Source organism: Lynx rufus, unplaced genomic scaffold (assembly GCF_022079265.1).
Source record: "Lynx rufus isolate CCGP_SWC_20201006 ecotype Redwood Valley unplaced genomic scaffold, mLynRuf1.p SCAF_3, whole genome shotgun sequence".
NCBI lineage: Eukaryota > Metazoa > Chordata > Mammalia > Carnivora > Felidae > Lynx > Lynx rufus.
This window is the reverse complement of record NW_025814845.1, coordinates 105,790,611-105,808,555: the sequence shown is the minus strand read 5'-3', so window position 1 is coordinate 105,808,555 and position 17,945 is coordinate 105,790,611. Positions and strand designations below refer to the sequence as shown.

The window sequence follows — 17,945 nt, the reverse complement described above, 5'->3', positions numbered from 1 at the left end:
CAATATTAATAGGCTTATCGATATTCTCAGAAACTTTATGAAAGGTATACGTTTTGTCATGATGTAAAAAGTATACATAAATTTTATGCTTTTAACCTGAATATAGTTAATTCTCTGTCTATAATATTACTTTATCTTTCCTCCCTTTCTTGGAATTTTATGATAAATATAGTTATAAAACTTTAGTGCCATGAGTAAATTAACTTTAAGCTATATAACTCTCTATGTATATGGAGTTCAGCCTGGCAGTGTTAACTCTATTTAACATCTGATCCTGATCCTGAAAAAAAAACTAGTTTGATATATTACAAAATCTCTGCCTTGTGTAAGCTTTGTTGATCTTTAGTTATCATATGGCTTTTTTATTTTTAAAATGCCTTTCCATTATGTTATAAAAATAATATATTCTTGGTGTAAATATGCTAAACACTGCAACTGTATTTCCATATCCATTCCTTTCCCTGGAAGTAACCACTGCTAATACATTATTGTGTAATTTTTCAAATATTTTTTCTATACAACTGTAAGTACTAGTAGTACTTACATGTGTAAGTACTCATATGTGCTATAATGTGTGTGTGTCTATTAAATCAACATAGACTATGTGACATTATCATTTGAAAATTTGGTTTATTCTTTTGTCAATACGTTGTAACGTTTTTATGCCAATACATATAGATTTGCTTGATTTTTATTTTTTTTAGTTTATTTTTATTTTTAAAATTTTTGAGATATGTGAAAGTTTCAGTTCATTTGATTTTCGGGGCATTTTTAAAAATTGTGGTAAAATGCACATAACATAAAATACATCATTTTAACTATTTTTAATCATACAATTCAGTGGCATTGAGTGTATTCACAAATGTTGTACAACCATAACCCCTATCCATTTCCAGAATCTTTTCACAGATTCCAAACAGAAGCTCTATACCCATTAAACAGTAAATCCCCATTCCCCCTCACCCAGCTCCTGGGAGCCTTTATTCTACTTTTTCCAATCTAGGTACCTATATAAATGGAATCATACAACACATTTCCTTTTGTCCTTTGTGCCTCGCTTATTTCACTTAGCATGATGTTTTTAAATGTTCATTCCTGTTATAGCATGTATCTGAATTTCATACTTTTAATGGCTAAAAAATATTCCATAGTCTATATATACCAATTTCATTTATTCATTCATCTATTGATGGACATTTGGGTTATTTCCACCTGTGGGCTATTGTGAATAATGCTATGATGCTGTGATGAATGTTGGTGTACAAGTATCTGTTTAAGTCTCTGCTTTCAGTTCTTTTGGTTGTACACCCAGAAGTGGATTTGCTGGATGATATAGTAATTCTATGTTTAAGATATTTAGAATTCACCAAACCATTTTCCACATCAGCTGTTCTGATTTTAAAATTTAAAATGGTGGTGTTCTTTTGTTTTTAAAGAATGAATATTTTAAATATATTTCAATTCCATTTTGCATCCAGTTAACAGAGGAGATACAAAATAGGAAACGAAGCTTGGCAAGGAAGGAGACAGATAGTCAAATAAAGGAAGAGCAACATTCAGAGGTAGGAAGAGAGATATATACATTCAAAGATAGTGATAAAAGAGACTAAGGAAGAGAAAAAGTCCAACAAGTTTCTAATAACCTAATAATAGTAACATTACTACTATTATATTATTACTTATTTCGATGAAATAAAAAAGAAACCACTTTAAACCAAATTTAACCATGATTAGTTAGTTAGAAGGGTAGGAATTATGGTTGGTTTATTTCTTTTCCTGTCTTTTAGACTTTCTGCAATATGGATATGTTACTTATATAATTAAAATAAATATTAGTAAATAAAAATACAATCAAACTTAGTAGTTTGTGCATGTAACAACTAAATGTGTTAAAAAATTTTTATATAGAGAGCTGGTGTCTTTGCTAAAAGAGATGCAAATTCTTGAATGTGTCAGTATCATTATTAAAGCTTCTATTTCACTTTTATAATGACTATGATTTAAATAAATAACAATAATTTGTTTTTCTTAGCATCGTTACTCCATTAACAATGGATATGTATGCCTGGACTCGAGAACAAGCTGTATTATATGATGGAATAATACTTGCTGCTCTTGGAGTTGAGGCAATTCTTATTTTCATGGGGGTTAAATTACTTTCCAAGAAGTAAGTTATGTGTCTTTGGTTTTGTTTCACTCAATTTTAAAATACGCTTTTAAAAAAGTCTTTTTTTAAAAAGGGAAACATGGAATGAATCCAACATCTCACATCACCTTCAGAATACCTACAAGCCTTCACATCTTTCCAACCTGATCTCCCATTGAGAAGCTAACAATGTAAACAGATGTTATCTCTCCATTGAAAGCTAATAATATAAACAAATATGTTAGTAAAATAAAATAATAAAGCTTTTCTCTCATTATATATTAGTTTTAGTACTTGAGTGCGAACAGATTTAAAGTTTATTAAGGGAGCACATATTTCTATACCATATGGTATATTCTTTGGTAAAGCAAGATATTTTACCAAGTGAATTAATTGTCTTCTAATGTATCTTTTGTATATTATGTTTTATTTAAAGTATTTCTAAAAGTGTATTTTATAAAACTTTGTTCTGCTGTATATATATGTATGTGTATATATGTATATGTATATATTTATATATATTATATGTGTGTATATGTATGTTTGCAACAGAAAGGATTTAGTGGTTAAGTCTGGAAAATTGTGCTTAAAATTGCCAAACTTCTTTATCTAAAACTTCCAAATCTTCAGTACTTATATATATTATCATAATGACAAATATATTATGTAGCATAATATAGTTACTGTACAAAGTTGTTTGTAGCTTTGACTATAGACTATTATTTTAAAGAAGCATTTTGTAAAGCTACAACCGTAAAAAACACGCTTTGGGGGAAGTGTTTGTATAAAATTAAATTCATTCATGTTGTCCGAGATGAGACATTCGTTGATGAATTTAAGCAATCCTAACAATTTAATTATTCTTAAAATATTTTAATGATACTTTAGAATTTTATAACGTTCTAAAATCAATTAACACATCTTGATTCAGTGTGTCAGGTTATGTGCAATGGGGGGGGTACTATGAAGATTCCTGTGTGTATAAAGCCAAGAAGCAGGGACAAGATACAGATATAGACATAGACATAGATTTATATTCAAAATTAAATAACAGTAAATGCATTACATCTTGGTATAGAAATAGGTATTCTTACAGATTGTCCAATTCCATACCTTCAGAGAGCTTGTGTTCTATTGGGTGGGAAAACCAATAAACAAAAATATGAAGTCAGGTAATGGTAAATACTGTGAAGAAGAATGGAGCAGAGGAAGAGAATAAAGAGTAGCAAGAGCAGGGTTGGGAGAGAGAGTGGCAGTGTTATTTCGACTGACTGCTCTAGGAAGGCTTGTTTGAAGAAGTTACATCCAATCAGAGACCTCAACAAAGTCAGAAAACAGTCATGCAGGGGGTCTGGAACTCTCTTCTTCCAGAAGACTGAGCTTTGTGTGTTTAAGGAAAAAGCAGGAAGGCAAGTTTGGCCAGAGCAGGAAAGAAATGGCAATGGGAAAAGATCAGGTTGGAAAGATGTGAATCCTAGGTATTCTGAAGGTGATGTGAGGTGTTTGGGTTTGTTTATTTTGTTTTAGGAAGTCGTTGGTCTTGTTTGTAAATTTCATTTTTTATTATGGAAAATCTCTAACATATACAAAGGTGTAGATAGCATCATGTACTGAATTTCTAATATCCATTACCCAGCTTCAATGATTACCAATCCTTGAATAATTGTGATTCATTTATATAGTTCTACCCACTCCACACTCCCTATCCCCTATACCTAGATTATTTTGAAGCCTGTCCCAGATATCATTTCATATCTTCCATAAATATTTCAGTATGTATCTCTAAAAGTTCATGATGACAACATTATCACATCTAAAAATGTTAACAGTGATTTCTAAGTATCATCAAATATCCAGGCAGTATTCAAGTTTCCTCCACTGGTTTAAATGTTTTTTAAATTTACTTTGTTTTGTTTCATATTGTTTTATTTTGTTTCACAGCTTACTTGACTCAGGCTCTTAAGTTTCTTTTTTTTTTTTTTTTTTTAATGTTTCTTTTTATTTTTGAGAGAGAGAGACACAGAGCATGAGCAGGTTCCCCTGCAGAGAGAGAGAGGGAGGCACAATCTGAAGCAGGCTTCAGGCTCTGTCAGCACAGAGCCCAACACAGGGCTCAAACCCACAAACCATGAGATCATGACCTGAGCCAAGTGCTTAACCGACTGAGCCACCCAGGCTCTCCGAGGCTCTTAATTTTCCTAAGTCCCTTTTAATCTATAGGTTTTCAAGAAACCAGGATGTATGCTTTATAGTTTCTCACATTTTAGAGCTCACTGATTGAATTCCTATGGTGGTGGTGGTGTTGTCATTGTTGTTAATATATTCCTGTGTTTCTGTATTTCTGAAAAATTGGTACTTGTATCTAGAACCTTGATGAAATTTGAGTTCAATTTTTTGTCAAGAATATACTTTGTAGGTGGTAATATGTGCTTATATCAGGAGAAATATATTTTGTTTATCTCTTTTTATCATGTTAGTGACCATTGGTCATTTCTAGGTTCATTAATATATTAATAGATAATTGAAAAATGTTGATATTTTAATTCTATCATGTCTTTATATAATTTTTTGGAATACTTTCTATGAAGAGAACCTTCTTATCACCAATTATTTGGTTATCTTGTACAGTTTGTACAAGAAAGACAAGATGATTGTTTCCTTTTATTAACTGAGTTTTAAAATAATGAGTTTATTTAAAACATACTCTAAAAGTAACCAAGAGCATTTTATTTTAATATAATATAAATTCATAGATTATAACATGTGTTTTAATCCATTGTCATTACTATTTGTTCTGTTGTTCGCACTGTTGTGTTTTGGCCAGTGTCTTCAAATTGGCTCAGAGTACCTTTATCCAAGTACCAAGAGTACCTAGTAGCCACTGATAGCTTCTGTGTTCTTTGGTATGAAAAACTATCCAAGATCTAAAATCAACTGGTTCCTTTTAGTGGAAAATTATATTTAGCATTCATATTAGTTGGCATATGACTAAAAGCATCAAGATATTATAGCGTAATTTATAAAATATAAAAGTAATGAAACTATGTAATAATGTTTTGTTTTTAAATTACAGAGTTTCTGTTCTTTAACAGGATTGGTGAGCGTGCTATTCTACTGGGAGGACTCATCATTGTATGGGTTGGCTTCTTTATCTTGTTACCTTGGGGAAATCAGTTTCCCAAAATACAGTGGGAAGGTATAGCTATACTTATTTCTATAATGTTAGCCCCTGTTATTCATTTAAAATTAGTAAGTAATACACTGTACTAATTTTGTTTTTACAGAGTTACATAATAATTCAATCCCTAATACCACATTTGGGGAAATTATTATTACTCTTTGGAAATCTCCAAGAGAAGATCGCAACGAAGGACCCACTGGTTGCCCAATTGAACAAGCCTGGTGCTTCTACACTCCCATGATCCATCTGGCTCAGTTCCTCACAACAGCTATACTAATTGGAGTAGGCTATCCATCCTGCAATGTTACGTCCTATACGTTGTATTCAAAAATTCTGGGACCAAAACCTCAGGTGAGCAAGTTATCCTGATACTGCAATCACATGAAATATACTTGTAGGTACATTTTTTGCTACCATTCTGTGTTTTTACACAAGCTGAGTTGGTGGGTTTTTGTCATATTCAGCACCTTAAATTAAAAAAAAAAAAAAACAACCAACTTTTATTTTATTTTTTTTTTTTTTAATTTTTTTTTTTTCAACGTTTATTTATTTTTGGGACAGAGAGAGACAGAGCATGAACCGGGGAGGGGCAGAGAGAGAGGGAGACACAGAATCAGAAACAGACTCTGAGCCATCAGCCCAGAGCCTGATGCGGGGCTCGAACTCACGGAGTGCGAGATCGTGACCTGGCTGAAGTCGGACGCCCAACCGACTGAGCCACCCAGGCGCCCCCAACCAACTTTTATAAAGTACTTCTAGGACTTAGTATGTTGAAATTTAACAACGAGTACTCTAAGTTAGAGCTCAAAAATGTTTTGAATTCAAGATTGTGAGCTCAAAATCATTTTCAGAAGGAAAAATATCTGAAGCATAAATTTCTGAAACTCATCCTTAAACTAGGCAAAAGTTAGGAAACCAAAATTGATAGACAAATGTGGATCTAGGCTTAATTTCATCCAGTCCTAGAGACAATTACTAAGAGATGAAAACACAGCAGTCTTAAACATGTATAGCAGCTATGTATAATTTAAAATTCATTTTTATTATAAGAATTTTCATATTCATTATATAAAAATTAGAAAAAATATGAAGTCCAAATGGAGAAAACTATCAGAGACAATTAATTTTGGTGAAATTTTACTTCCAGTCTTTTATCTATGTCTGTGGGTGTTTAACACAAAAACAGGATTATATCATTGTTACTATTTTATAGTCTGCTTTTAAAAAAATATAACAATATATTGTAAATATTCTCCCATGACATTTAATTTTATTTTTTTAATTTTTTTAAATTTTTTATTTTTAAAAAAATTTTTTTTTAAAAATTTTTATTTTTAAAAAATTTTTTTTTTAAAAATTTTATTTTTAAAAATTTTTTATTTTTTTTATTTTTATTTTTATTTATTCCATGGAATACATTGTATTCCATTTTATTTATGTACCATCATTTATTCATTTTCCAAATATAGTACATTTAGGTTATTTTCGGGGTTTACTTATAACCCTTCTTTTTAGTAGAAGTTATTTAAATGGTCACAAAATGAAAATGCTACTTTCCTCTTTAAAAATTACACTGATGGAGTGCCTGGGTGGCTCAGTCAGTTATGCGTCTGACTTCGTCTCAGGTCATAATCTCAAAGCTTGTGAGTTTGAGCCCTACATCTGGCTCTGTGCTTGACAGTTTGCAGTATGGAGCCTGCTTTGGATTCTGTGTCTTTCTCACTCTCTGACCTTCCCCCACTCATGATCTATCTGTCTCTCCTTCAAAAATAAACAAACATTAAAAAAAATTTTTTTAAACAATAAAATAAAATAAAAATTGCACTGATAATGTTACATTTTCAGGGCAGAAATTAGTATTTCTATTGAAATAAGACAAAGAGAAAAGAAAATTTTTAATACTGTGTTTTTAAGGTATATAGTAGGTAAGACATTTGGTACTTTCTGAGTCTTTTAATCCATAAAATTGTATTTTCAAAACCAAGAATAAAAGCACATAACAAAAGCAATGTATGATAGTTGTAAAAAATTCAAATAGTTTGAAATGTGTATAGCAGAAAATGAAGACTCCCCTTAGCCTCAACACACTAAAGTCAAACCCTGTTCACTTCATTTGTATGCCTCAAGACATCTTTCTATACCTATTCAAGCATATGCAGACCCATGCCTTTTTTTTTAATTGAAAGATATTTATTAGTATGTAGTATTTAGTTATTTATAAATGAGTGTTAAGTATCAATGATACAATTAGTGAGCTAAAATTATGAAAATGTTTTTTGTATATTACAAGTATTTATTTAATTATTATTTTTTTCTTCTAAGTTTTTATTTAAATTCAAGTTAGTTAACATATAGTGTAGTATTGGTTTCAGGAGTAGAATTTAGTGATTCATCACTTACATATAATACTCAGGCTCATCACAAGTGCCCTCCTTAATGCCCATTACACCCATTTAGCCCATTCCCACCCACCCACCCACCTCCCCTCCAGCAACCCTCAGTTTGTTCTCTACAGTTAAAGAGTCTCTTATGGTTTACCTACCTCTCTGTTTTTATCTTATTTTATTTTCCCTTCCCCAATATTCATCTTTTTTGTTTTGCTTTTGTAAGTTCATTTATTTATTTTAGAGAGAGAGGGCAGGGGAGGAGCAAGAGAGAGGAAGAGAGAAAATCCCAAGCAGACTTTGTGCTGTCAGCACAGAGCACGATGTGGAGTTCGATCTCATGAACTGTGAGATCATGACCTGAGGCAAAATCAAGAGTTGGATGCTTAATCGACTAAGCCAATCAGGCGCCCCTCATCTGTCTTGTTTCTTAAATTCCACATATGAGTGAAATCATAAGTATTTGTCTTTCTCTGACTTATTTCACGTCACATAATACACTCTAGTTCCATCCAGATCGTTGCAAATGGCAAGATTTCATTCTTTTTGATGGCTGAGTACTATTCCATTGTATATATATGCCACATCTTCGTTATCCATTCATGAGTCACAGATATTTGGGGTCTTTCCATAATTTGGCTATTGTTGATAGTGCTGCTATAAACACTGAGGTGCACCTGCCCCTTCAAATCAACATTTTTGTACCCTTTTGATGAATACCTAGTAGCACAATTGCTGGGTTATAGGGTGTTCTATTTTTAACTTTTTGAGGAACCTTCATACTGTTCTCCAAAGTGGTTGCACCACTTTGCATTCCCACCAACAGTGTGAGAGGGTTCCCCTTTCTCCACATCCTCACCAGCATCTGTTGTTGCCCGAGTTGTTAATTTTAGCCATTCTGACAGGTGTGAGGTGGTATCTCATTATGGTTTTGATTTGTATTTCTGTGATGATGAGTGACATTGAGCATCTTTTCATGTATCTATTAGTCATTTGTACATCTTCTTTGGAGAAATGCCTGTTCATGTCTTCTGCTGTTTTTTTCGCTGGGTTATTTGGTTTTTGGGTGTTGAGTTTGATAAGTTCTTTATTGATTTGGGGTACTAGCCCTTTATCCAATATGTCATTTGCAAATATCTTCTCCCATTCCATTGGTTGCCTTTTAGTTTAGCTGATTGTTTCCTTTGCTGTGCAGAAGTTTTTTCTCTTGATGAAGTGCCAGATAGTTCATTTTTGCTTTTGCTTCCCTTGCCTCTGGATATGTGTCTAGTAAGAAGTTGCTATGGCCAATGTCAAAGAGATTGCTGCTGTGTTCTCCTCTAGGATTTTGGTGGTTTCCTGTCTCACATTTAGGGTCTTTCATCCATTTTGAATTTATTTTCATGTATGGTTTAAGAATGTGGTCCAATTTCATTTGTCTGCATGTCACTATCCAGTTTTCTCAACACCATTTATTGAAGAGACTGTCTTCTTTTCCATTGGATATTCTTTCCTGCTCTGTCAAAGATTAGTTGACCATATAGTGGTGGGTCCATTTCTGGATTCTGGATTCTGTTCCCTTGATCTATGTGTCTGTTTTTGTGCTAGTACCATATTATCTTGATGATTACAGCTTTGTAATACATACATGAAGACTAGAATTGTGATGCCTCCCACTTTGCTTTTCTTTTTCATCATTATTTTGGCTATTTGGGAGTATTTTCTGGTTCCATACAAATTTTAGGATGCACTCATGCCTTAAAAAAATTTTTTTTAACTTTATTTTTTTTTGAGAGAGAGAGAGACAGAGAGCAAGCTGGGGAGGGGCAGAGAGAAAGGGAGACAGAGAATCCTAAGCAGGCTCTGTGCTATTAGCTCAAAGCCCCACGTGGGGCTCGCGTGAAATCATGACCTGAGCCGAAATCAAGAGTCAGATGCTTAACCAACTGAGCCACCCAGATGCCCCTAGAACACACTCATGCCTTTAAAAAAAAAAAAAAAAAAAAAAAAAAAGAATTGTCTGACTTCGGCTCAGGTCATGATCTCACGGTTCATGGGCTTGAGCCCTGCATTGGGCTCTGTGCTGACAGCTCAGAGCCTGGACCCTGCTTTGGATTCTGTGTCTCCCTCTCACTCTGCTCCTCCCCCCTCATGCTCTGTCTCTCTCTCTCTCTCTGTCTCTCTCAAAAATAATAAACATTAAAAAAAAATTTTAATTAAACTTAAAAAAATAAAACAATATATTCTATCTCATGTACGTAATATTTTTTTGCATCTTGTAGTGTTTTACTTAATAGCCATAGTCTTCTTTCCTTGTTAGTGCATATAGATGTTCTCATTATAATATCTTACTCTATATAGGACCTTATTCTTTTAAGCAACTGATTAGCATTCTATTCATTAAATACACTGTAATATATTTACTTAATCCACCATTGATTGACGGTTAGGCTGTTTTCAATTTGGAGATATTAAAAGTGTTACTGCACTGTACATTCTTGGGTAGATTGTATTGGTTATAGTTTGGAGTATAGTAGTTGGAAGAGTGACATTATGGTATAGTGGAAAGTGGTATAGTGGATTCAGCCAAACAAACCTTCAAAATATTTTGGACAATTACTTGAATTTTCTAAGCTTCAGCTTTCACATTTGTTAAATGAAGGTAATAACAGTTGCAGAAATTTGTGTATATTGGAAACAATATATGTAAAGTACCCAGCACAGTGTTGGGAATATAGTAAGTACAAAATAAGTGTTAGCCATAAAGGGTAGATTTAAAAAATTTTATTGTTTCCATGGCTTCAGTAGACATTGGACATTGTTTGTATGTTTATACTACTTTTATTTTTCTTAAACTGACTAATCAAGTAAGTATACTGTTCATTATTTGCTGTATTTATAGAGAGACATTTTATATTTAATTTAAAAATAAAAGATGGAGAAAGTGATTTTTGTGAGTTTGTCATAGTTTGGTAATAGTACTTTCACCCTTATTTTTAAAATGACTAAACCTAAATATCAGTCTGCTTCTCTCTCTGTCCACCACAGGGTGTGTACATGGGCTGGTTAACAGCTTCTGGAAGTGCAGCACGGATTCTTGGACCCGTGTTCATCAGCCAAGTGTACACTTCCTGGGGTCCACGATGGGCATTCAGCCTTGTGTGTGGAGTAGTGGTGCTTACCATCATGCTCCTGGGTGTGGTTTACAGAAGACTTGTTCCTTTTTCTGTAAGGCATGGAAGGATTCAAGAATAACCTAACTAACTCTATGATGGAAAGTACTTATATGGGGTTTCTTCTTCCAGGGCTCTGTAAGACAGTTGCTATGAGTCAATTTCCAAAAGTCAGGCTGCAAATATTATGTATTTTGAATAACAAGAACATATATTGATTAATATAGGGAATTCTACATGTAAATACGAACAGTAATATAATATAAAAACACTCTGGTTCATAATTTCTGTATTTCAAAAAGTATTCTTCATATAACACCTCTTTAGCGGTTACATGAACTCATGAGTGGACAGTGGTTTATAAATATGAAGTTATGCTCTTAATTCAAACTGCAGAGGTGTCATTAAAATAATGAGAAAGTATTTATGCAGGGAACCCATAAGGAGAGTTCTTTATGAATTACCAATAACAAAAAAAAATGAAATTATAGAAATTATCTACCTAAATAGAGGTACCTATGTTTGAAGATACCTACTTTTTATTTATTTAAAAAATGCAGCTTCTATTATCGAATTTCCTTATGAAATAAAAATCATGACTCTTAACTTTTCCATTTACCATGCCTACCATCCTACCTTACCTTCTATAAGGCATTATTTTTAATTCTATACCTTCTGTCCTATTTTAGTTCCCTAATAGGAGAAAGTACAAATAATTCTAATATTTGAGCAGTAAAGAAGATTAAGAGATCAAGATGGATTTCACTACCTTTGGTAGGACTAATTATTTTTTTCTTTCAAGTACTAATAAATAATTCACTTTAGAAACATAAGCCAGGTATGTTACTGTATACATATACTGAATAGCAAACTGTTTATTAAAATTACTGACATTTTTCAACTCCCTTAAATTCTAGAGAAAAACTATTACTTTAATTATTTAATTAAATTATTTAATTTATTTACTTTTCCCATTTCTCAGTAGTGACAGGGAAGACACAGCAGTTTCCAAACAATGTCTATGTAGCTATTCAGAACCGCAGAATTTTAAATTTGGATGGGCCATGACAGCCCCAATCTAATTAGGCTAATAAATATTTTAGGTAAAATTGCTTTAATCTAACAGTTTACTGAGTTTACTTGAAGTTGGCTAAATCATACTCTCTATGTGTACATTTCTACCTCTACATAAATTGAATGCTCATAAAAGGAAGTACTATAGAATTATGTATGTGGATAATCAATATTACCAAAAAATGCAAAAATATTTCTAAATATTTTTCCAAATGTTTCCTACTGTAAGTTCTATTTTCAAATCTGAAAGCAAACAAGTAAACACTATAATCTGCACTTTATACTATGTTTGTTGTATTCTTGTGGGTTTTTTTTTCCCTTTTACTTTCTCTCTTTCTTTTCTTTTTTTTTTTTTTTTTTTTTTTTGGCTTGAAAAACAGAAATTTATTTCTCACAGTTCTGGAGGCTAGAAGTCTAAGACCAAGATTGTCAGCAGGGTTAGTTAGTTTGTTCTGAGGTCATTCCTTGACTTGTAAATGGATATCTTCTCTCTGGATCTTTTGTTTGTTTGTTTTTACAGCTTTATTGAGATATAATTGACATATAACATTGTGTAAGTTTAAAGTGTACAATGTGATGATTTGATAAACTTATATATAGCAAAATGATTACCACCATAGCACTAGCCAACACCTCCATCCTATCACATAATTATCATTTCTTTTTTTTGTGGTGAGAACATTTAAGATCTCTCTTTGCGACTTTTAAGTATATAATACAGTATTATTAATTGTGATCACCATGCTGTATAACAGATCCCCAGAATTTAGTCATCTTATCACAGGAAGTTTGTTCTCTGACCAACATCCCATTTCCTCCACCCCTTAGCCCCTGTCAACCACCATCCCACTCTCTGCTTCTAACAGTTAAGTTCTTTTAGATTTCACATACAAGTAATATCAGATAGTATTGTCCCTCTCTGTCTGACTTCTTTCACTTAGCATAATGCCCTCAAGGTCCACCCATGTTTTCACAAATGGCAGGATCTCCTTATTTCTCATGGCTGAATAATATTCCAACACATACACACATCTTTATTCATCCACTGATAGACATCTGTGTTGTTTCCATATCATGGCATTTGTGAATAATGCTGCAATGAACATGGGAGTGCACATATCTCTTTAAAATTCTGCCTTCATCTCCTTTGGATATATACCCATAAGAGGGATTGCCACATCTTTTGGTAGTTCTTATTTTTTGAGGAACCTCCATTCTGTTTTCCACAGTGGCTGCACCAGTTTACATTCCCACAAACAGGACGCAAGGGTTCCTTTTTCTCCACATTCTCACTTGTTATTTCTTGTCTTCTTTGATAATAGCCATTTTAACTAGTGTGAGGTGATGACATCTTATTGTGGTTTTCATTTGCATTTCCCTGTGGATTAGTGATGTGGAGCATCCTTTTATGAACCTGCTTTCTTATACCATATGTATGCCCTTTGGAAAAATATCCATTCAGATCTTAAAAAAAAAAATTTTTTTTTTTTAAGTAAGCTCTACCCCCAATGTAGGGCTTGAACTGAGATCAAGAATTACATGCTCTACTGACTGAGCCAACCAGGTGCCCCTCCTCTGCGCATTTTTAAATCAGACTGGCTTTTTTTGCTATTGAAGTTAGCTGTACTCTTTTTTTTTTTTAATAACCCTATTTTTATTTAGGAATTCATGTTAATTTTTTTATTAAATGTTTATTTATTTTTGAGAGATAGAGACAGAGCACAAGCAAGGGAGGGGCAGAGAGAGAGGGAGACACAGAATTGGAAGCAGGCTCCAAGCTGTCAGCACAGAGCCCAATGCAGGGCTTGAACCCACAAACCATGAGATCATGACCTGAGCTGAAGTCAGACACTTAACCAACTGAGCCACCCAGGCGCCCTGAAATTTGCTGTACTCTTAAATCCAACTTCTTCAGCCCTAATAGAAAGCTTAATCTGACAGAAATCATCCCATGGTTAAATTTTAGAGATTGTTTTTACTCTTTTCCACCCCCCATAGTGAGACTCTGCTTCAGTTAGACTTATCAGAGCCATAGCCAGGTTTCTGGCTTTTTGGTCAAGTTCTGGGATCTCTTTTCCCTGATGTTCTGCAGCTCCTTCCTCAGTCTTACATTTTTTGGGCTCTAATCTTAAAAGAGTAAACTCCACCCTTGGTTTAGATAGTAATAGCAACAATGGTAATGATGAAAATAATAGCAAACATTTATAGAGTTCTTTTCATATTGCACGTAATGTATAATGTACATTTTCATAGCAGTCTTATAAAGCAAAGGTGCTGTTATGACACCATTTTACAGATAAAGGAACAGAGGCACAGAGAAAAGATTTGTCTCAGTAACAGTCTGTCTTTAGAGTCCACACACTGAACCACTAAATTTTTTATTGTATAGGAAATAACCCAGAAAATTTTAAGAGCAGTTAATTGCTTATTTTAGAGCAAATCAAGTTATGCATACCAATGACTCCTATTAGCAGAAATATTTGAGAAACATAATTGAAGCCCAATGACTGGGGCTGTTATCCTACAATAATAGACTGTTTCTATGCAAGAAAGTATGACAGAGAAGTTTCCCAATTTCCAAAGACTTGTAATATTGAATAAGATTCATATAAACTATAACCTTGCAACAACAACTAACACCTTTCCTTTATTAAGAATGCTTTCTTTTCTGGGGGATTATACCAGCACACATCTTGGCACAAAAGAAGATAAGGAAGTGACATGGGGTGGAGGAGAGAGCAGGGAGGTAAAGTTTGAGGAAAAAATCACTAACTGAGTTCTTGAGTGGGACAAGTGGAGTATAAACTGCAAAGGATGATAGGAGACCTTAAGTGATGAAAAACTGAAAAATAGTATGCATTTCAGAAAAGATACGTTTTTGAAAACCTAAACTTAATAAGAAAATGATTTGTGTATTTGAAGGGATTTATAGCTTCACAAAGCATCTCCATGTTACCTTGCTAAACTTGCCTACACTTAAACTCCTCCAGTTATCTTGCATAAAGTGAAATAAATCCGTATGTAATTTTTGTTTTGGGGAGGATAAACTACTTATCTGCATCTGCTTAAGAGTAATTTATTGTGAGAGGATATTTTAGGTGCCATTTTTGACTACTGCAAACTTTTTTGTAATTTAATGTATTTTAACATTGTGAATGTACATTTTTAATAAACAATTATTATGTATATGTACCTTAAGCCTTAAAATTATTTATTCATACTTTCAATATATATTCAAAGGGTACCTACTATGTACAAATCACCATGTCATTGTTGGGAATAAAGCAATGAACAAAGTATACAGAGTCGCCACCCTCATGGAATGTCCATATTGGCAGGAACATTAGAAATTAATTAGTGAAGTGATTACACAAATGATTATGCTTAAGGGAAGGACGATGAGAGAAGCATAGCCAGCTGTGAGGATGACTAACAGGGGATCTGACCTGAACAGGAAAGTCAGGGACTGTTTTGCTAAGGATGTAATGACTAACTAAGGCTGGTGGAGAGAATGATTTGGACTGGTGAAGAGTGGGACAAGTGCATTTCAGGGTGAAGGTGGTAAGATCTTGGGGCTTTCATGGAACTACAAGTGGATCTAAGGTGGCTAGGAAAGGACTGAGAAAAAGAGTCCTATTAGTTGAGGGTATAGAGGGACAATGCAAAGCCATGTAGACCTCAGGCAGTAGGGTGTCCTCCAGTGGTAAGTAAGAGGTATTTTAACTTTAGGCATGGTTTGAGTTAGGAGTCCAAAGAATGTCATTAGGACTGTGTCTTTTTCTTTTAGTTCTACATGCGTCTGCTTGACTTTACTTTCAGGTTCTCTCCTTTTTGTGGCAAGATGGCCACTGGCAGCCCCAAGCTTGCAATATCTTTGTAACTCACAATTCCAGAGAAAAATGGTTTGGGCAGAAGTATCAGAAAAGGCTCTAAGTAGCCAACTTTAGCTTACATACCCATCCCTGAACTGACCAGATGGGCAGAGTGGAATCCTCTACTAGCCCAGGCCTGGATCATGCATGTATCCATTCTGGGGATGCAATTATCTGTATAGATGAGGAAGGAGGGGAAGAGCCCTGTCAGGCTCATCTTGATTACGTAGACTAAATAGACTTAGACCTGGATGGAGAAGAGGAGGTTCACCAAAGAAAGGTATGTTGAGCTGACATATATATGTTTATTCATTATACCTACACCTCCCAACTGTTTTCACATCATTGCAATCACAGAAAATATTGTATGCACCACTGTGAAAAATAGGTCAAGTTGCTTACACCCAGTTTCTTCAGATAACACAGGCCCTACAATCAACTCAGACCTCTGAAGAGATCAATTTTCCACTTATGAATATAACCCATCTGTGATATACCAATGTTAGGAAGCATGGTACTATACCATGATAGGTATTTTGGGCTTTTAAGAGAAATGGGAAGGCAATTGGGTTAACATGGTCTCTAAAAAGAAACTCGTGCTCTCATAGAAATGGTTGATTCCAGGTGTGGGACAAAATGAGCCTAAGACATCTTATGCCAGAAAGCAAGAGGGTTATCAAAACTATGTTAGTCTTGCCAAAAGGACACGGGAGTCAAAGAGACTACTACTGGCCCAAAATGGGACAATTAAAGAATTGAATAATATCTGCAGTTGATTTTAAACACAACAAATATGTGAAAATCTATGAGTTCAAAATGATATTAAAAATAAGAAACCCATTGGTCACCTTTGGAGGTTGCCTTAGCAGCTTTATTCTGAAAACCAGAAAATAAAAGACTCAAGCATCTATCTATTCTACCTTTCCTGTATCTAAACTTCAGGGTAATCAAATATTGATGAGGGAAAGTAATTTTCTTTTCTTTTTTTAATGTTTATTTATTTTGAGAGAGAGAGCACAAGCAGGGGAGAGGAACAGAGAGGATAGAAAGAATCCCAAGCAGGCTCCACGCTCAGCGTCGAGCTGATGCTGAGCTCATAAGCATGAGCTGTGAGATCATGACCTGAGCCAAAATCAAGTGTCAGATGCTTAACTGACTGAGCCACCTAGGTGCCTGGAAAGTTATTTTCTGTAGAAGAATCCAAGCCAGTAAAAACGAAGTGAATAATAGAAAAATCTCCACTTAGCAACCTCTAATGAAATAATAGATATGGTCAACGATCATCAAGAAGACTAAAACAACTAGGTGAAAGAGTAACAAGGAATTTTCTAAAGGATGAATGAGGCTGACAACACATGCACCCACTGATCAATCTATTTTTTTTTTAATGTTTATTTTTGAGAGGCAGAAAGAAAGGGGGATAGAGGATCCGAAGCAGGCTTGGTGCTGACAGCAGACAGCTGGATGTGGGGCTCGAACTCATAAACTGCAAGATAATGACATAAGCTGAAGTCCAACGCTTAATTGAGCCACTCAGGCCCCCCTGATCATTCTTAACATCACTGAAAGTGGGTAAACATTACGTGTCTCATAACTTCATGCAGCAGGAAGTACACAACACCACTTGTGAAAGTGTCCCTGCCAAAAAATTAAACCAGAACCTAATCAAGCCGATAAACTACTAGTTTATAGGAAATACAGAGGGAAACGTGTTAAATGCCATCTCTAGGTAGTAATCACCTAAACCCAGAAGGCTATATATTCTATAGACAAATGATCCAGTTACAAAAGAAAGAGAAGAAAGAAAGAAAGAAAGAAAGAAAGAAAGAAAGAAAGAAAGAAAGAAAGAAAAAAAGGAAAAAAAAAGAGAGAAAGAAAAGAAATTAGGGAGATCAGAAGTCAGAGATGAAAAAGAAGCTTAAGAGATCTTTTTTGGATCCTGTTTCAAATAAACCAAATGTAAAAGGATACTTTTATGGCAGTTGGAGAAATTTGAAACTAGACTCAATATTAGATGATATTAAGGAATTATTGCTAATTCTGAGATGTATGGTAGTGTTATTGTTATGCCTTTGGTTATTATCTCTTAAAGATAGATATTGAAGAATTTACTAGAAATTACATGTGTCTGGGATC

The 17,945-nt window shown here is 33.9% G+C and overlaps 1 protein-coding gene across 4 annotated transcripts in view; it reads left to right on the top strand.

Annotated features, from left to right (window-relative positions):
* MFSD8 (major facilitator superfamily domain containing 8) overlaps positions 1-17,945 on the top strand; it is a 58,855-nt gene that overhangs the window by 36,347 nt on the left and 4,563 nt on the right. The window contains exons 9-12 of one of the 4 annotated variants that reach the window (XR_006964293.1): positions 2,033-2,167; positions 5,239-5,342; positions 5,431-5,678; positions 11,553-11,637. Coding sequence is in view for 3 of the 4 variants with exons in the window: in XM_047091066.1 (XP_046947022.1) it covers positions 2,033-2,167; positions 5,239-5,342; positions 5,431-5,678; positions 10,739-10,945 (694 nt within the window). In the remaining variant the exon portion in view is untranslated. Of the gene's footprint in view, positions 1-2,032; positions 2,168-5,238; positions 5,343-5,430; positions 5,679-10,738; positions 12,214-17,945 lie in introns of those variants that run through there. The other 3 variants (XM_047091068.1, XM_047091066.1, XM_047091067.1) reach the window with 3 other exon arrangements.